The 21,392-nt window shown below is 34.0% G+C and overlaps 1 protein-coding gene across 1 annotated transcript in view; it reads left to right on the top strand.

Moving 5' to 3' along the window:
* RNF213 (ring finger protein 213) overlaps positions 1–21,392 on the top strand; it is a 203,659-nt gene that overhangs the window by 55,523 nt on the left and 126,744 nt on the right. Inside the window, exons 11-17 of the mRNA XM_044674544.1 lie at positions 3,894–4,091; positions 12,853–13,072; positions 13,818–13,873; positions 15,099–15,249; positions 17,929–18,087; positions 18,982–19,080; positions 20,183–20,305. Coding sequence (XP_044530479.1) covers positions 3,894–4,091; positions 12,853–13,072; positions 13,818–13,873; positions 15,099–15,249; positions 17,929–18,087; positions 18,982–19,080; positions 20,183–20,305 — 1,006 coding nt within the window. The remainder of the gene's footprint in view (positions 1–3,893; positions 4,092–12,852; positions 13,073–13,817; positions 13,874–15,098; positions 15,250–17,928; positions 18,088–18,981; positions 19,081–20,182; positions 20,306–21,392) is intronic.

Below are 21,392 nucleotides of genomic sequence, written 5' to 3'. Positions count from 1 at the left end.
CAAGATGATAAAAAAGGAAAAATCAATTGCTCTAATTAAAAAAATGTTTTAAAAGATCAAAAATATATATACAGCTTAGAAATAAGAAGGGTTTTGGTACCCAAAAATGAGATTTTCTGTGAGAGAAAGTGGGTTTTACAAAATAGCAGATTAACAATGCACATTCAAATAGAGTACCATATTTCTAATAACACATTTAAAAACAATAAACAATGATGTTCAAAAAATCATATACTTGTTCCAACTTTTAAACCTTGGCTAAGGGTTTCTCAACAAATTCTGTTACTGCTTCCATATAAAAACCTGATATTAAAAAAAAAAAACCTTCTGGTCTAAATTATCCTCAAGAATTCTAGACCCTTCTGATAAAAGAGGCTAAAACATAGACTAATATATAAAAAAAAATATAAGACAATAATTCTTCGCAATAAAATATATAAAGCTTATCCTTTAAGACAACAATTCTTTAAAATAAATACATAAAAACTTTATCATTTATACAGAAGGGTACTAAGCATCTATAGTAAATTTTTTAAAAGACCTCTCATAAAATTACAATTTAAATCACAAGGCAATCACCAAACTCTCCAAAGTCGAACAAAATAAATTAAGGCAATTTATAACTTTTAAAATGTGTAACTTTAAAATGGCATGAGAACATAGCATTGTTGTTGATTACAGTAAAAATGAAACCTGAAATAAATTAGGAAATATAATATGAGTATCAGATAACCAGCTGGTCAAAACCTCTTACCAGTTCTAATTTTTTTTTTCATTATTTGGGAGTTACAATAAAATCATAAACAGAATTAATCTAGCAGCCACAAACTACATTAACTTAAAATGATTCAGTGCAACAGGAAAATCAACGAAATAAGCAAGATTAATTTACAAAACTAATTAGCAAAATACAGTAAGATACAGTCTCTCTAAAACAGAAATAAAACTCATTCAGTCCCGAGGTTTAGAAGTTTGAGTTCTGCTGAGTTTAAGGAGTTTTTTTTTATAATCAGTCTTTGCTCTTAGTTCAAAGTTCTGAGCAGGTATGGGGGTGAATATTTCTTCCCCTAAGTTCAGTTTTTAATAATCTCAAAAGTTTGAATAGGCCATGCGCCCGAGAGGTTCAGATGCTAGGTCCATGTGGGCTCGGGGTTAGAGAAAAGACTTAGGTCAGTTTTGTAGAAAATACCCACGTGTAGAGCCTGTGGGGGTGGGGGTTGCCTAAATTAGGTCTTTAGAGAAACACATGGAGGGCTAGAATGCAGGCCATTATCAAGGGCAGGGGGTAGTGGGGACATTACCAAATCCTAAGGAACAGTGGTGGAAGTCTCCAAAGATCTCAGCAAAAGCAGCAGCCAGGGTCATCGCTGTTGGGGCTCCGGGTTCTGGGCTCAAAACAAGACTAGCAGCACCAGCAAAGCTCAGGTGAGCTGGAAAAGTGGCAGGGATCGTAGGCACTGGACCGCTGGCAGGCTTGTGGTGCGGCAGGGATGATGTCCGGGTCAGTAGTCAGAAGTGGCGGAGAGGCACATTGGCTGGGCACCGGCATTTTGGTTTTAAAGGCAAAAGCCCGAATTGGCTGGCCTGACCTCCCAAGGTGGTTTGGGCTTGACTGGCTGGCTGAGTCCCGCCAGAGGCAAAAACGTGCTGTTGCTTTCAGCAAAAGCATAGCAAGGAAAGCCACTTTCCTTTTTAAAAGAAGTGCTCAAAAGAGCTGAGCCAGGCCAAAAAGAAAGCATGGCTATCGTTAGGCTATCTGGAAGATTGAGAGTTCGAATTTCGACCTTCTGTTTCGCCAAACTGTTATGATTAAAAATGATGATGGCCGAGATCAAAAAGGAGAATAGTATTTTAATAAAAGCCATGCTGATAGAGATAAACTGACCACGAGCCTGTAAGAAAAACCTATTCCAACCTCACCTCAGCCATTTACCTTCTTCTCTCTCCCAGCTCAGGTAAGTAAAGAAGTTCCAAGTCACTTCCCCCTAATTTCAAACAGTCCCTCACCTTGAATACGTCATCCAAAACCGGAAACCCATTAGGGATCACGGGAAATGTAGTTCCAAGAATCCCAAGTGATTTTAAATGACACAACAGGTAGGACTCAAGAGGTAGACTCTGATCTACAGTCTTTTGAGAAATTTTGTTAATTGTTCATTTGTATCTGACAGAGTCTAACTCTGCAGATAGCTTCGTGGGTGAGAAGTATGTGTATTGGGCTTACAGGAGGGCCTTTGTGAACAGAGTGGTGGGAAAGTATTGTGTTGGAGTCTACAATTTATAGGTTAAGTGATAAATGGATTAGGTAAGCTTCCTACAGAAACAATGATAAGTAGTGATTTACAAGATAAGGATAATGGAAATGAACTTCTTCAGTGATTCTCAACAGGAGTTTCTATAAGTAGTAACATAGTACAGTAACATCAGTACAGAGCTCACTCATTTCCTGTCTATTCAAACACATTTGCTTGAATTGCATGATTTCCCAGGATTTTACATTTAACCACGTTTCTCTGATTCAGCCCTACTCTCATTGGTCCCCTTAACCTCTACCTTTAGATCAATATGTCAGTGTGTAACTCCCTAGTTAGGTTTCTCATGGAGTTTCTTGGGCCAGTAATTTCTTGGCAAGACTTCTGATAACTTGGGGAGGAAAATGGATTGAGTTCATGCTTAGGGAAAAAGGTACGTGTCTTATTGCTTCTAAGTTAATGGCTACCCAGAGGCCCCATTCTGGGGTTCACTCTCACTACTGGGGGCTAAACATCTATAAATTATTACAATAAAATATTGCTATGATTATTATTTTCTTTTACCATTTTTTTTTTGAGTTCTATGTAACTTAAGCTTTTGAAGCTGAATTTAAAACTAAAATTTATTCCGTTGGTTATGGATTGTTTCTGACTACATACTTATGGTATGTTTTACTCTTCTACCATGACCTTCTCTAGAATCTAGTTAGAGTATTAGTATCATTAAGAAAAACCTTTTCAGAATAGGCTAATTAGAACCTTTTAGTGGAGTCTCATCAACAGTATGTAAAAGATTTCACACACATGTTGGCCTTTCTGTATGCTGTAAGCCTGCTATAATTTTATATTTTTATAATTTATTTATTAGACAAAACTTAGCTCTCCTGTATACTTACTAACCCTAAAACTTAAAAATTGCAAACAACTCAACCCAAAAGGCTTTTATTGGAGGTAAACTATATATTTAAGACTTCCTAGGGGCAACTGGGTAGCTCAGTGGATTGAGAGCCAGACCTAGAATCCTAGGTTCAAATCTGGCCTCAAACACTTCCCAGCTGTGTGACCCTGGGCAAGTCACTTGACCCCCATTGTCCACCCTTACCACTCTACCACCTATGAGCCAATACATAGTATTGACTCCAAAAAGGAAGATAAGGGTTTAAAAAGAAAAAAAAGACTTCCAACTTGCTTGCAGTTAGAGAATTTACATGTTCAGTATCTCTAATTCCTTAGGCAAAGAACACTTGGAAACAAAAAATGTCTGTATTGCTTGATTTAAGTAAATGGATATAAGTATAGATAGTAAAGTATGGAAAGGAGAATCCATGAGCAACCATTTTTCATCTGATTTCCCTGATGAAGTCAGTCAAGCAGAATGTACATTTTTATAAATTAAATCACATGCAAGTTATGTTTTCATATCCGACCTTGGGCAAAGTCACCAGATTTTTTAGTCTGTTTCCTCAACTTTAAAATAAGAAGTTGTACTAGATGATCCTTGCTGTTCCTCCAATTTCTAAATCTGTGAATCTTATGCTATAATTCTAAGTATAATAGTTCTTTTTTTGAGGAAAAATGATAGATGGGTCTGTGGTTATTTGCTACCCTTACTTACGTCAGTATGCTTTTTTTCCTTATTAGCTTGAAAAATCACCTGATAAATATGTGCCAAAAGTGTATTGAAAAAGAAATTTTCTATTGGGTGTGGATTCTCCCCATTCTGCACTATTTTGTGGAATTTGTTGACCAAAAAAAAGATACCCGAATCCAGCCTCAAAATACTTGGGCTGGTCTTGAGCTGCTTCCCTTCTCTCAATTTCAGAAGATGGTGTCAAAAGAGTAAGTACAGAGCTTTTTTACGTAGTAATGTTTTCTAGAAAATGGTTTTCCAAGTATGGTCTCTGCCTTACTAGTAGCCCAAGATTATACAGCACAATATCTATTTATATGACACAGTTTACTATTATGATATATACCAATAATTGTAATAAAAAACCAAACAATTTGTTACTGCCCTATTAAATTTAACTTTTATTTGGATAAAGACTGCCTTAAATTTATATGCACAAATATATTTTTATACTGTTTGTTAAAAAACTACATTCACTTATCTTTAACATTAAAGTGTTTTAAAGTAACATAAGCTTTTATTATTTATTATAATAATATTAATATAATATAACATTAATATAACAATAAATATAATATTATAAAATTAAAATATAATAATTTTCTTCTGTCTTATTGTTGTTGCTTATCATGCTGGTTGATGGACCTAAGTATACTAGGTTTAATAAGGAATTTTAAAAAATTTTAGATTTCACCTCACTGAGACCTTACTAAAAACAATATTTGGGAGGTTTGTTTTTATTTTCAGTGATGTCAAGGAAGGAACAAATGGTTTGGTGGTCAGTGGAACTGCTGTCAACATGGTTTATAGAATTAAAAATTTCGACGAATTTATAGAATTAAAAATCATTTGCAGAAACACTTGACCTTTTATTGTCTTTCCATCTTTGTCAAGATTCATTCACTTAGTTGTGATAGGAATTTGTAGCTGAAGAATTCACCTTCCTCTTCTGTTTCCTTAACAGCTCCAGCATTGTATTTTAAAAATAACTTTGCTTTTCAAAAAAAAAAAGTTTTATTTCTTTTGGTATTCCATCATTTTCTTATTTTATAGTCCTCCTTCCCCCTGAAATCCTTACCTTACTTAGAGTCAGTGTGGTACATTGGTTCCAAGGTTGAAGAGTGGGAAGGGCCAGGTAATGGGAGATACGTGACTTGCCCAGGATCACACAACTAGGAAACGTCTGAGGCTAGATTTGAATCCAGAACCTCTTATCTTTAGGCCTGGCTTTTAATATACTGAGCTACCTAGCTGTCCTTTTAGTTCACTTTTAATAGATTTTTTTAAAATTTAATAAAAATTACTTTTGGTAGAAAAATAAAAGCTTAGTAAAGTCAAGTCAATCTACACATTTTTAAAGTCTGCCAATATACGTTATGTTCCACACCTATGAACCCTGGGTTCTTAGAGTTTTTTGTCATTCAGTTCTTATTTCATTGCATATGGTACCTTTAAATAGTGTAGTATTCTTATTTATCTCTTTTATCTATGTTCATTTTTACTGTTTATTTGAAATGTTATTTGAAGTCTTTTGGGTTTGGTGTTTTTTTTTTTTTTTTTTTTTTTTTGCTAGGAGAGCATTGGTTCACTTAAGGGAGGGTTGGTGAAGTATTGATATATGTACTGGTTCAGTGCAGGGGGAGCTGTTTTGTTTCCCCTCTTTCTAGTGTTGGAGGACATTTTTTGCATGCTCTGCTCCTTTGATCAGCTCTCCAAAATGAGCACTTTCTCCTCCCCTCTCTCTGGTAATGTGAGGGGTTCACAATCAGCCTGAAGTTGTAGTTTGGGCATATGAAATTGAAAACATTCACCAATGCTAAGGCATAATAAATTCTGCTCCAGCTCCATATTTTAATCCCTTGTTAACTTTTGTGATTGTAGTCAAACTTTAAACAACATATGAGGAAACTTTGGTTATAAGATATTGTAACTTAGTTCTACTGAACCTGAAAGTGTTTGTTTCAAGAGTTTCTTATAAATAAACAAAATAGTTGTGCTCTTACCTTTTAATGAATTTTGCTATTTTTATGGACAAGTTTATTCATGTTAATTATTGATAATTGTTTATTTTCCTTCATTCTATCTTTAATTAGTTCTGCTTTTGCTTCATTTCCACCTCACTTTTCTTTGTCCTTATCTTTCCTTTATTTTTTCTTCTATTTTCTGAAATTGAAAATTTATTTTGCTTTGATTGTTTCCTTTTTTTTGATACTATCCTTTCTCTTAAACTCTCTCCCCCCATCCTTATCATTACTTGTATTTCTGGATCATCAAATTCTGTGTTCAACTCTTCTGTGCCTGTTTAGATAAGAGTGGAATCCATTAAGTTACCTTCTCCTCCAACCAATTCCAGGGGCCTATTTTTCCACATATGATTTAAAAAATAATAGGTTGGGGCAGCTGGGTAGCTCAGTGGATTGAGAGCCAGGCCTAGAGACGGGAGGTCCTAGGTTCAAATCTGGCCTCAGACACTTCCCAGCTGTGTGACCTTGGGCAAGTCAATTGACCCTCATTGCCTACCCTTACCACTCTTCCACCAAGGAACTAATACACAGAAGTTAAGGGTTTAAAAATAAAAAAAAATAAAAAAAAAAATAATAGGTTGTTCTTCCCAGCTCTATCTTCCTTACTTTCTATCCTGATATAGTCTCTATCTTTAGTTCTTAGACTATCAAAACAAGACAGATCTCTAGATCCTTATTTGTCTTATTTTATTGTCTTAGCTTCATATATTAAAGTTTTGAAGGGAAGCTTGATTCTTTTTTCCTTCTTAGAATTTCTATCACCCTTCATCATCATTTAGTCCCTCCCATATGTTCAAATGTTTTCACTTTGTTAATTTTTCCTAACTTTTGTGTTTATTTCAAAGTTTCTCCGAAGCTCAATTCTCCATCAGGAATGTTTGTAAAGTCCTCTCTTTTATTCAAGATCTATATTTTCCCCTGTAGGATTACTCTTAGTTGTGCAGGGTGAGTTATTCTTGGTTGTATACCTCTATCTTTTGCCTCTTAATTAGTATAGGGTATTCTAAGATCTCTCCTTTGCGATGGTAACTGCTAGGTCTTGTGTGATCTGAGTATTCCTTGGTACTTGAATTCTTTCTTTTTGGCTCTTTGTATTATTTTCTTCTTTGACCTAGGAACTAGACTTTTTGGTTTTGATGTTTTAGAGCATTTTTATTTGGACTTTCAGGGATTAGTTGGTGGATTATTTTGTGTTTTTACTTTACTTTTTTTTAAAATTTGTTATCTATTATTTTTCATCATGGTTTTAGTTAACTAGATTATCTCTCTTTAACTTGTTTACTAGACCAGTTTTTACATTTTTATCATTTTTTTCATCTTTTAATTTTGTTATATTTTTTGTTGCTTAATGGAATTGATTTCTTTTGGGGCATTCTGATTATTAGAACATCTGTTTCTTGGGTAAGGTTTACATCTTTTGGTTCTAAATGATTAATTTTTTCATATTCCTTATTTGTAATTTCATTTTTTTATCTGCTTTATTCCTGGTATTCCTTTAAGTTTGTGGTTAATCCTTTTTTTTTCCTCTGAGGCTCTGTGTCTGCTGTTGTTACTCCCTTCTTTTGGGTTTTGTCTTTGGGCAGTTGTTGATCTTTCTTAATAGTAGACTCTTTTGCATATTCATATATCTCTAGTTTTAGTTCTTTATATGAGACTTTGTTCCAAGCCCAACCAACTCCTGTATTTTTGTATTGAGGTGGTTAGGCCCTATTTTTAGACCTGACCTCAATTTCCTAAATTTTTAACCAGTGGGTTCCATATTGATGTGTTTTTTCTTAGAATGTTAACAGGTGTCGGTTTTCTAGTCTATGTCCCCATGTCAGAGTGCTGATTATACTTCCATTTATCCATCGATTTTTTCCCAGACAAGGTGCTGGGTGATCTTAACCTGGTCAGGGTACTATTGTGGGTTTCCCTCTTTGAAGTGCATTATTGGGTTTCTAGTCTGTTTAAATTCACAAATGCTGACTTCTGTGACAGACTTTTCTCCTAGTGCTTATAGTTCTAGGCTGTATAAAGATGCTTATTGATGTTTTTTTTTTTTTTTTTTGTATTTTTGTATATATATATTTTTTGGGTCATTGTTCAGTCTAGTGCTAGAATAAAAGTAGGAGAACTGGACTTCTGTGTATCATGTCATTTTCGTATTTGGAAGTCCTATGGGCTTAAAGGACACATGTAGGTTATAGCACATTTCCCTCACTGTTATACTACATATATGTTATAGCTATGTCTGAATATTAAGGAATACTTGGCATTATTTGAAGCAAGATTTAAAGAAATCCATATTTTAAATATAATGCATTTAAGGTGCCTCCTTCAATTATTTGTTTTGTCCCTTTAAAGTAGTAGGTATTGTTTCAGTTTTATTTTTGTATTCCTCACACTTAACACAGTGGTTTTCATATAAGTTCTTAAAGTGCCTGTTGAATTAATTTCTCAGTCACTGCTTAGTCTTACTTTATCCTTAGCTTTAGTAATCACTTATTATAGTATATGCCACTATACCTTTTAGCCAAAGCTTTCTCATATGTTAACAGTTCTACTTTTATACCTCTCACCAAAAATGTTTCCCTCAATCATTCCCACATTATCTGTTTATATGATAGCTGTGTTCGCTATTGTTTGAGTTGTTTTTTCAGTTGTGTCTGTTTATGACCCATTTCTTGGCAAAGATACTGAAGTGGTTTGCCATTTTCTTCTCTAGTTCATTTTATAGATGAGGAACTGAGGTAAATAAAATTAAGTGACTTTCCCAGGGTCACACAGCTAGTAAATGACTGAGTCCATACTTGAACTCAGAAACATGATTCCAGAACTGGCATGCTCTCCATTGTGCCATCTAGCTGCCCCCTAATAGATATGTACTTCCATTATTTTTGCAGAACCAGAAATAATATATATTCTTTAAAAAAACCTTGTTTCCTTACTTTGTTTCCTGGCACCAGTAATTTCATAGTCACTTCTTTTAACTACTAACTTGTTAAAATATTTTTTTGCCTCCTTATATTTTATTAAACAGCATACATAGAATTAGCTTTATCTAGCTACTGACTAGCTAGAGTTTAATTCTTTTTAAGATGTCATGCTCCTTTTCTTGTTAAAAAAATATAAGAAAACCCATATCCCATAACATTTTTGATGCTTATTTTTCTGTATCTTTGTTTTTTCACAGTAAATTTTGTCCTCTGTTCCCATAGTTTAACTTGGCCTTGTGTGTATGTGTGTGTGTGTGTGTGTGTGTGTATATACATATGTATATATAGATATACACACATCACCATATTGACCATTTCTGATCACATATGCTTCATTTTACCCTTTTTTTCCAACTTAAAATATTTGATAGAGGGAGATATATTTGGTTATCAGTACTCTGTAATAAATGAGATTGGGCTTTGCATCGATTCCTTTAAATGTTATTTTCTTTAAGTTATATAAATATTGTATAGGTTTTACTAACTTCATTCTACATACAAATATTAATAGTGTCTTTCGTTTAGGATATATAAAGTAAAAGAAATCATTGCTTGTCCTGGACAAGTTTATATATTCTTCTGATTATGCCATTATATTCCTGTACCATGATTTGTTTAGCCATTGCCTGATTGAAATGTAGTGCTTTTTGGACATTATTAAAAACTGGAAGCCAATAGAGTTTCCTGTACAGATGAAATCATAGGCATAGGTTTCCCCAGCCCACACCCCACCCCTCCCAAAAGCAATTTTCGAAACCCAATCTTAATTCACCCCCATCCCCTGAACTCTTGTTTTATGATGAATGGTACTTAATTAATAGATCAACAGTGTTTAATTTACTGACCTGAAAAACATACTTGAATTAAAACTTACTTTTTTTTCATCCTTTTATCTCTTATGTTGTTTTAACTTTGGACATAACTTTAACTGGAACTTACAGGTAAGTTTTCATGTATTAATATAGTAGAGCTATTATGCAATTGTTCTTAGGACTTTTTGTTGTGCAGTAAGTATAGAACTTGAAGGAATTTTCAAGGCAATCTATACTAGTCCCTTTTCTCAAATAAGGAAGCCAAGGATCAGACAGAAATGATTTATCACAATTTATTTTATTTTGATTATTTTTTATGGTTATTTACATTTTGTTAACTCTCATAAGTTATTTTGTTGACAAAAATCCCACTTCCTGCAATAATAACTCTTGATTAGTTCTTGGATTGAAACAGCAAGGTGGCTCAGTGTATAGAGAGTCAGGCCTAGATACAGGAATTCTTGACTTCAAATCTGCTGCCTAGCTGTGTGACCCTGGGCAAGTCACTTAACTCCTATTGCCAAGCTCTTCTTCTGCAGTCAAACAAATGCATAATAATGATTTTTAAGATAGATAATTATTAGGACTTTAAAAGTGCTTGCATTATTGTTGATTTTCTTTGCAATCCTCAGTAACTTCCCAAGTATCCTGTTATTGTGTCTTATGTCTCCTTTTTTTGATTTCCAGTAGAAATAGCTTTGTGATCCTAGGCAAGTTATTTATTTTCTTTGTCAGTTTATTGTTAAAATTATTATTAAAATCAAGAATATTTAGAAGTTTCTTTTCTAAACTGATTTGAATCTTTGTTTCTGAGACAGTTTGTTTTATTCACCTTAAAATTATATTGACTTTTTAACAGCTTCCCTTTTAGATTGTTCTACATGCTTCCTTGCTAAATGAAGCACTTTCATTCTAAAGCACTTATACATTATTTTGCTAATTTTACATAATCTCTATGTCAAGGACTATGCCAAGGACATTAGGGATCCAGGTTACAAAGACAAGTAGGAAAATATAAATAGTCCCTTTGATGTGGGAGAAATACACCCAAATTTTTAGCAGGGTCTTCCCCCAAGAATGGGAGATTCCATTTAATCCAGAAGAAAGAAAATAATTTCATTTGAAGAAGTGGTTTATGGTGGTTTAATGGTTTAATAGCCTTAGTGTTGATGAATAAGCCCAGGGGCTACTAGAGGAACCTTTTTGGAGCTAAGAGTATGGGGTAGCAGCTCTGTTGTACTGAGGAGTGGCAGCTTCCATACATGTGTGGATCAGAGTTGGCCTATTTATTGGGGTCTGGTAACTTGTCATTTCCCATTCCAAATTCACTTGTAGATATGTTTAGGGGTTTTTTGCCATAGGGAATAAGGAGCATGTGCAAATTTGGAGGTTTCTACTCGAATGTCAGAGGCCCCAGTGCACAGGTTCCATGTTGTCCACCTTGTCATCATTTGTGAACATGGGAGAGGTCTCACTGCCCTTCTAGAAGGAGAACATGTTGGGGGGATGCAGTATATCGGAGGATCACTATAGGTAATTTAGGTAATTAATTATGTTTTACAGTTCTAAGGACAGTATATATAATTAACAAAAAAGATTAGGCACAAAGCTGATGCCCAGTATAGAATATTACAGATCCAGGACACAGTCCGATTATTGGTCAGTCTGTAATTCATGCTTGACTAAATGCTTAAACTATGTTTTACAGTTGTTTAACTAGTACTAACTAATGAGAAATGTAAAGTTTCAGAGTGAGCATCCTATTCCTATTACTACCCCTAAATGCCCACGGTCAGCCCACATCACCTTGCCTAATGAAGCTTATATTTAATTGAGGATCATCAGTGTTGGGTAAGGACTTGTGTAGTGTGAGGTGAAGTAAGAAAGTTGAGTTTTGAAGACTCCTAAGGATTTTATAAAGTAGAACTTAGAAGTAGTACATTATAGCCCTGCTTTTGTAAAGGTATGAATATGGGAGATGGAATTCTTCATGTTATGAACAGATAATTAAAAAGGATAGTTTGACTGGACTTGGATCAGAGAAGGCAAATATTCTGTAATAAGACTGGAAAGGTAAGTGAGGGCCAGGTTGTGAATGAATAGTTTATTTTTGATCTCAGAGCCTACAGGAAACTGCTGTAGGTTATTTTTTAAAAATTACTTAAATGTATTTTTAATAACATATTTCCACATAAGTTATATGATCTGATTTGCTCTATTGCCGGCCCAGCTGTGCATGCAGCCTCCCCTCCCCCCAAGCTGGCAAGCAATTCGGTCTGGGTTGTACATGTATTATCAAGCAAAACATATTTCTCTATTATTCGTTTTCATAAGTGAATAATCTTATAACACCAAAACCCCCCAAACATACCCAAATAAACAAGTGATAAATCATAAATTTTATCTGCATTCCTACCCCAACAATTCTTTCTTTGGAGGTATGGATAGCTTTTTCATAAGTCCCTCAGAATTGTTCTGTATCATTGTATTGATATTAGTAGCAAAGTATCACATTTGATTATTCCGTAGCATTGCTCATCTCGTGTACAGTGTTTTCCTGGTTCTGTTTATTTCACTCTGTATTAGTTCATGTAGGTCTTTCCAGCTCTTTCTGAAATCATCTTTCATCAACAGTATTCCATCACCATCATATACCCCACAATTTGTTTGACCATTCCCCAATTGAGGGACATCCCATTAGTTTCCAATTATTTGCCACCATTTAGATCAGCTGTAAATATTGTAGGCTATTGAGCAGGGAAGTGACATGGTTAAAGTTATACTTCCTAAAAGAATATAACTTGAGTAGGTAAATGGAAGATAAATAGCAGATGGAGAGATTAGATTCAGGGAAAATAAGAGGCTATTGCAGTGGTTCCGTTATGAGGTAACAGAGTCCTAGATTGAGAAAGGGCACCTTATGTGAGACATGTTGTGAAAGTAGAAAAATTGCCAGATGATTTGATTAAGTCAAGGAGGAGAGGTCAGAAAGGGAGAGTGAAGTGTTGAAGATAATTACAAATTTGAGAGCTAGTGTGCCTAGAATAAGTCATAGTGTCCTCTACCAAAAGAGACAGTATGAACGGGAGTAGCATTGGTGGGTGCGGGGAAGGGGGAGATAAGATCTTAAAGTCTATTCTCTTTTCACTTGTGCAGAAAAAGAATACTTCAGTACATGAAAGAAAAAAAACACTTGCTGACAGTAGATCAAAAGTTATTCCGGTCCTGGTTCTGCTTGATACCCTTGAGTAGTATGGTTGACTTCTTGGACAATTCAATGGAATACTTAACTAATTGTCTTGTTAGCATATTAGACTGTCTTCAAGGAACTTACTATCAACTTCAGGAGACCAACATCTCTCTCACAAATCATGAGGTTTGTAATTTGAATTGTCTTGATCCATCCTGTCTTAACAAATGTCAGAACATTTAGAATTGTGAGATCTCAGAGACCTTAGAGGTGTTCTTGTCAAATCTCCTCATTTGATGGATAAGTAAATTAAGACTTGAGAGTGATTAAGTGACAAGGTTAAACAGGGAGTAAGTGACAGAATTGGAATTGACCCTAGATTCCTTGATTTTTAAGGCTTTTTTGTTTCTATCCCAGTATGCTTCATTTGTGAACTAAATATTCAGTCTGTCAGCCTGGCAACAATAATGATGAGCTTGGCATTTTATCAAAACGAAACAAAAAATATCTAAAAAACACCAATGGCATAAAAATAAACTTACTTAATTTTATTGAAATGATAATGAAATAAAACAGTATTTTATTACTTTGAAGTTTAACAGAAGTTGATTATTGTAGATAAAGAGCGAGGTCTGGGTATATAGTAGGTCTTAGATTCAAGTCTGGCCTCAAATATTTCATAGCTGTTTGACCCTGGGCAAGTCACTTAACCTCATTTGCCCAGCACTTACTGCTCTTCCACCTTGGAACCAATACATAGCATTGCTTCTAAGACAGAAGACAAACCAAAAAAATAAATAAATAACGTCATATGCAAAAGGATCTTCATTATTTTTTATGATATTGAAGATTTTTTTCAGTTTTATTTCCATAAAGCAATGAATTTAAACATACTATTGTCATATTTTTCTTTTTTCTACCATCACCACAGAGTTTAGAGAACCTCTTTAAAAAGCTCTTGAACCTTCTGAATGCAAATCAGGACAAGTAAGTAAAGAATATTGGCAGTAATAATAGTAATGGCAATAACAGAATGTTTTTGTAATGTTTTATGGTTTGCAAAGTTTTTCCCATATGTCGAGGCCCACAATAATCTTTGAAGAGAAATAATGACTGGAAAAAAAGGAAGCATAGAAAGATATACTTGAACTGATAATAAATGAAGTAGAATCGGGATATATAATGATGTAAATGGGAAGAACAATAACACAAATTATAAACTAAATTATTTTGAAATTAGAATGATCAAGCCTGCCCTTCTGAAAGACTTCACCTCCTTCTCTTCATTGGCAAGGGATGGGCTATGGATATGCTTCACTTTATATGCTGCCATACTTGATTCATATGTTATTTAGTTTCTTTTTTAATTCCCTCTTTAAGGACATGACTCTGGTTAGGGAAGGAAGGGCATATTAAAATATGGCAGTAAAACATTTTTTAAAGAAAGGTGGTAACTTGTTAATAAATATACATTTTAAATGAAACAAATATTATAAGTTACTACATTTGTTAGCTCATATTTCTATAGCACTTAACACAAATTTACTTATTTTCTCCTTGTAAGAACTCTCAGGTAGATGCTATTATTATTCCAATTTATAGATAAAGAAATGCAGACTGAGTAGGTAACTTTCCCAGGACCACAGTCAGTCAGCAAGGCAGTATTTGAAAACCAGGTCTTCCTGCAGTTGAATATTATGTCTATTATTCCACTTTTATACTACCTCTTCCTAAGATAATGCTGCAAGTTCTGACTTGGCCAATTTTTGGATTCTCTTGTCTGAATATCTGAGGTGGTGTATAATGGTAATGTGTTCATTGAGGTAAAGGGGAACTTACTTTCTTTTTCTCACTGTTTTTCCTTTCTCTTTGGCTACGTTCTAACCCTATCTTTTCTTAAATATTTTCTCCTAATAAGATAGAATATAAAGTTTTTTTATTTCTGCCTTTTCCATCTTTCTTTGAAGAACTCAGCTTAGAAACACTTGGAACTTCTATTTAAAAATTAAAGATTTGCCATATTAGCTTAACTAGATCTTTATAGGCTGAAGAATCCTTTTTCCAGATTTGACATATGTGTCAAAAATAAACCACATCACAATTCAGACCTCATTAGTTATCTGTGTCATGTAAGGAAATCAGAATCCTGAGAACTCATATTTCATTTTCCTCTTCATCTTACAATTTCCTCTTTTAACTTTGGTTTTGATAGGCTTCAAATAGACATGTTAGAACCTTACTTTCCTGTTTGCTTAAAACTCCATGAAATTGTCTGCAAAAAAACAGAATTGTTAAAGTTTTATGGATTGCCTGTCTTATCTGCAGAGATTATTTCTACGATGATCAGAATTACACTTTTTGGGGTAAGTGAAGTATTCCTATGTCATATTTCATATTCAATATTCATTTCTTAGTTTCTGTGCCTTTCAAGAAAGGGGCTAGTTCGACAAGGATTCTAACAACTCATATGCTCTGTCTCATAAGATGATTGTGAGGAAAGATCTTTGTAAACCTTAAAAATGCCATGTAACTGTGAATTGTTATTTTGTACATTGCTGATTTAAGCTTAGGTATTTTTTTTTTGTCTTTGTTCAAGGATACTTTAGGATAGTTTTTTTTTCTTGCAACATTTTTTTTTCCCTCTTGTATTAGGCTTTATCTTCTACAATGTCTAGAGCTTCCAGACAGTGTACCTAGAGAAAGTTCATCCACTTAATAAAGAATTTATCCTCTTATCTTTATTATTATATCAAAATTCATTTATTAGATATCAGAGTTCAATAGTGTTTAGTTTATTTTCTTTTGAATTTTTTATACAATAATTATTTTCTCTTTAATATCTTCTTTCAGCCCAGATTTTTTTTTAAACCCTTACCTTCTGTCTTGCAGAAGACTGGCAAGGGCTAGGCAATGGGGGTCTCTAGGCCTGGTTCTCAATCCACTTAGCTACCCAGCTGCCCCCTCCCACGGATTTTAATGTTTGTCATTTTGGAACTTTTTATACTTTTATGAATTGAAATATTATAAATTCTTAGATTTGGTCAACATACCAAAAATCTAATTCATAATGTAGCTCAAATAGTATGTTGTGAAAGAAAACAAAAGAAAATAGATCTCTTCAATATCTTGAATTAGACAAAATGGCCAAAATTCTATAAAAACTCATTTGTGATTTTTTTTTTTGGTACATGAAGAGGTTGACCACATGATCCACCTTAATGATGAACCAGTTTAAGCAATGTTTAACTTGAGTTTAAACAACTTGAGACTTAATGTTTTGAATGAGAAGTAAAGAAATATATTCAGTGTAGTGGGTTAATAATCACAGGAGCATATATCATAAGATCTCATGAGCATATACCATAAGATCTCATAAGCATATGTCATGGGATCACAAATTTAGGTTTGTAGGGAAACCTTAGAGGTCCTCTAGTCCAATTTCTTCATTATTTAATAGATTAGGAACCTGAGGCCCAGAAAAAAAATAATATAGACTTGCATATGGTCTTAAAAAAGATTTCTTTTTAAATTGTTACCTTCTGGCTTAGAATCCATTCTAAGTTTTGGTGCCATAGCAGAAAAGTGATAAGGGCTAGGCTGCAGGGGTTTAGTGACTTTCCTGTGGTCTAGGAGCTAGAAAGTGTTAGGCCACATTTGATTGCCTAAAGTCTTGAAAGGTCATTGTTGCAGAGCCATAAATTGTTGTCTCGGCAATATGATTATAGTTCAACTTTGTTATTATTTGTGGGCTAAGTGCCTATCTATAATCAGGAAGGCTGAGTTTGTATCCAGCCTCAGTCATTTCTTAGCTGTGGAACCCTGAGCAAGTCACTTTTTCTGTTTGCCTCAGGTTTCTCATCTGTAAAATGAGCTGAAGAAGGAAATGGTATGCCACTCTACTATCTTTGTCAAGAAAACCCCACCAGGGGTCATGAAGAATTGGACACAAATTAAACACTCAAATAACAATTATTATTTGTACATCCTTTATAATTTAATTAAATAATATTAGCAAATCACAGGCTGTTTTATTTAATATGCCAATGAATTTTATATTAAATTTTCTCTTTATCTAAAATTTTGGAAATAAAGGAGAAATAAAAATAATAAAGAAAAATAATTTAAAAAATGTTCTAATGACATTCATCTTGAAAGAGAATAAATATAGCATAAAAATATCATTTACTTGATTGCAATTAAACATTTAATAGGCTTTTTGCCATGAGTTATTAGCATAAGCAAATAATAACTTCATATTTTTTCAGATAAAAAAGAACTTGTGAGATTATGTTTTATAGGCCTTATCAAAGCAAGCACACAAGAAAATATTTATTTATTTATTTTTGGGTGTTTCCCCATGTTCTTACTCCCCCTTCATCACCTCGTAGCTGATAACACATTTCCACTGGTTTTCACATGTCTTTGATCAAGACCTGTTTCCATATTGTTGATAGTTGCACTGGGGTCTGCGTCCCAAATCATGTCCGCATCAACCCATGTGTTAAAGCAGTTGTTTTTCTTCTGTGTTTCAACTCTTGTAGTTCTTCCTCTGAATGTGGATAGTGTTCTTTAACATAAGTCTCTCAGAATTGTCCTAGGTCATTGCATTGCTGCTAGTTCAGAAGTCCATTACATTTGATTTTTCCAAGGCATGTCCTTTTCTGACCCCAGTCACATGAAAAAATTTTCTATTCCTTGGGTTTTGTCAAACCCACTTTATTCCCTTCCATCCCATCTTTTTTTCTATGCTCAAGATTCACTTTTTTGAGATGCAGCAACCACTATACTTTTCCTTTTCTTAATATTCCTGCCTCTATATTCTCAGCTTCTTCACATTTTCTTGTTCCATTCTAGAGGGCTTAATGTACTTTTCAAATTTAGTTCATTTATTTAATGAAAATTTTTGCATATAGATATACATATGTAAATTCTACTTTGATTACTTATTGAGCACTTCTTGATTATTCGACACTCTATTAGGTTTTCTAAGGAATATAAAAGGTGTATCTTTAACACAATCTTCGTTTCCCATACAATATTAGGATCCCAAAGATAGAAAAAACAATGAAAATGGAAACATTTCTGTTGAACAACTATTTCAGGAAACTCTAACTATTACCAAAAATTGGTTCCGGAGCATTTTAAAAGAAGGCCTGCTTCTACAATATAGACCATATCTGTCTTATAATGATGAACCTATGGTAAGTATTTCTGAAGGAGTAGGAATCAGTGAAGATATTTTTGTGGAATAGGTAATATCCTTAAAATCATATTTGTGGCAAAGGTCTAGGCAAGGATCTAGAAGGAGAGAGATAGAGTGGAGGCAGGAGGATCAGTATAGAAGGATGTTGGGAATTAAGTCTTTGTGAGGTAAATCTTTACTTCATAGAATAGGAGTTGAAACATTTACAATCCATTTTTGCTTTGTTTATTGATATGCTTGCATTTGTCAATAAATTCATATTAAACACTTAAAAATTTTAAGGATAACAACAGCAGCAAAGACTACGTAGAAATTGTTTCCTGGCAAAAAAGAAAACAAGGAGTAAAGAGAAGGTGATCATGATAATGTTAGTGAAAGAAATTGGTAATTACAGACAGGGAAGTTTGAAGAGGTTGAACTGCATCCATTTGGAAATATTTATCAAACAGTTGTTGATGTGAATTTCTGGGTTGTAATAGGAGATGGGGCTAGAGAGAGATTACAAAGGAGTGATAACTGGTAGCATAGGAAATTTCCATGGAAGAGTAAAAAGAGAGAAGATCTGTGGGCTGTTGAGTACATTGAGCCTTTGAAGACAGCCAGATTTATGAATCATTAGGAGAAAGGACATTAAAGAATCCATTACCTATCCCTTATTGCTCTTCTGTCTTAGAACCAATACACAGTATTGATTCTAAGATTGAAGGTAAGAGTTTAAATCCTCCCCCTCACCCCCCCCCCCCCAAAACATAACTGGCCTAATGGCTATTTTCCATAAGTGGAAAATAAGAAACAAAAATTTAATGATGAAAAATAACTCCAGTATTATTATTGTTTTCTCTGACTATTTTATGAGTTTTATGATTGCATAATATGTGTTTATATTTTGTAGGCCTGGAGTGAATTTGTAAAAATCAACTTTACTATTGAACATCTTTCTAAGGAATGGAAGAAGTCATTACTTAGTGAATTAGAAGGAAGAATAAAACAGGTATTAAAAATCCCCTGGGATTCTTTTCTTAAAACAAAAAAAACACCTAACCTTTACTTCTACAGTTAATCCTTTGTATTGATCCTGAGTCAGAAGAGGGAGTTGGGCTAGGCAATGGGGTTTAACTTGCCCAGCAGCATTCAGTTTGTAAATGTCTGTTGCCAAATTTGAATCCAGGATTGTCTATCCCTCAGTCTCGATTCTTTTTGTGTTAATGTTAAACATTTGAAATAACTGAATCTCTTTGTCGATATAGTCCCATGAGAGCTATGTAGCCAAGAACACTATGAAATAGGAAAAAACATTGGAGATTTTCCCTATACAAGTTAAATTTCTGTCAAAGGATTATTTTCAGTGGCCATCATCTTTCTCGTGAAATTCTTTTCTTTAAATTAATTTCTCTACTGTCATGGACAGTTGTAGAATTTTGCATTCCACCCCATAATATCTTTCATATCCCTATTCCTTTTTCTCCACTCATAGTCAACTCCTTAGTTGAGTTATTTATTATCTGTTGGAAGAACCAGAGTAATAGATTCCTTGTTGTTCTCTGTCTGATGTACATTGTTAATAACTCCTTGCTGTTTGTTTTGTTTATAGTTAAGAAGAATATCTTACAGTGGTAATAAGTACTTTTAAAAACCAATAATATTTTTCTGATTTTTTTGGGGGGGGGGTATCTTCCCTATGACTCTTCTCTCTGCTGTAGAGCTGTCTCAACATAAGTACATTTAAGAAAAACAAATTCATACATTTACCATATCTTCTTTTTACATCTCTGATTTAGCACCTCTTTCAGAGGTTGGAGACAACCTCATGTGTCATGGACATATTCTTCAGGATTACTGCAGGAGAGCTGTTCATCTCTGAAAATAATATGCTTTCTTTTTTGGACTATTTATGTGGCAAAGAAAGGGAATATTTACTAAATATGCTTGATAAATTAGTGCAACTTACTGGTACTCAATAACAAAGGAACTTAACTGAAATCTTTGGTCAAAAATGAGACTATATTGATATTGCAGATAAGTGAGGTTCATCTCTTTTTCATCCTCAAAAATGTTGGCCATCTCAAATCTTTATTTCTTTGTATGTTCTACAGGAGAAACCAGTTCAACAGATCATTGTATACTGCCGCTGTCATGACAACCTTAAAAAAGTGGAGACCTGTGTTGCTAAGACCTTTGAGACCTGTGCTATTGAAGCTGTGAGCCCAGTCTGCCAGGTAGTCAATTGTACCTCCAATGGGAAAATACTTAGGGATTCTGTCTATGTTATGGAATGAAAATATTGACTTTTCCCATCATTCTGAATTATCTATCCAGTGATGAGTCCTCTTTGGTCTAACAGTGCTTCTTTTAACACTACTTTTAACACTAATTCTTGGATATTTCTTTGATCTCTCTTTATTTCTATTGACCCTTCTTGTATATTCTCTAATCCAGGTGACTAATAAGTGATTATCTTTGCTGTACAAATTTACTTTTTAACCTCCTCTTCAAATGTGGGATGATTTAGATTATTTTGATGATTTAGATGATTTAGATTGACTAGAGAAGTCAGTCCATGAAGAGCTTGAGGTTCTGTTTTCCTTAATTGATAGAGGTAGAGAACTCTATTTTTTCATTGCTTTTTATTTGGTTTAATAATTTATAGGAATAATAAATCCAGGTATGCTGATTTACCTTCAATATCCATTATACATATGAAGCCAGGTAGAACACATTTCCACATTAGCCATTTTGCAGAAAAATAAAGCAAATAAAGCAGGAAAAAGTGCATGAAAATATCCTTCAGTCTGTAATCTTAAGTTCCTCAGTTCTCTCTTTGGAGATAGATAGCATTTTTCACAAGACCTTTGGAATTTCTGTGGATCATTGTATTCAACAGAGTAGTATCAGTTGATTGTCATTATAATGTATAAAAAAGTAAAGAAGAAGTAGTAGGAAAAGAAAAGGTTTTTATTGATGAATTGAAAAGGGTCTCTTCTCTGGCAAGATCTCCCTTATCCTCTGTTGCTTCCTGGCTCTGAGTCCCCTTCAAAGTTCCGTCCCTATGCAGGGATTGGTCCATTCATAGACTAATCCCACACCAGGAATTGGGGGGAGGGAACCCTAGGGCATCCTGGGGAATGTAGTTCAGCATGTAGTTTTTTCTTTTTCTTTACAAAATCCGCATTCCTTCCTAGAATCTGTTGGGAGTCCAGTCTTCCCAATGGATCCTGCAAACAACCAAACTAAAGATATATACATTTTTTTAAAGTGAAATATACAATGACTTTGGGACAAGGAAACGAGAAAAGAAACAAAACC

Source organism: Gracilinanus agilis, chromosome 4 (genome assembly GCF_016433145.1).
Source record: "Gracilinanus agilis isolate LMUSP501 chromosome 4, AgileGrace, whole genome shotgun sequence".
NCBI lineage: Eukaryota > Metazoa > Chordata > Mammalia > Didelphimorphia > Didelphidae > Gracilinanus > Gracilinanus agilis.
The sequence above is the reverse complement of the archived record's forward strand: the minus strand, read 5'-3'. Positions and strand labels throughout refer to the sequence as shown.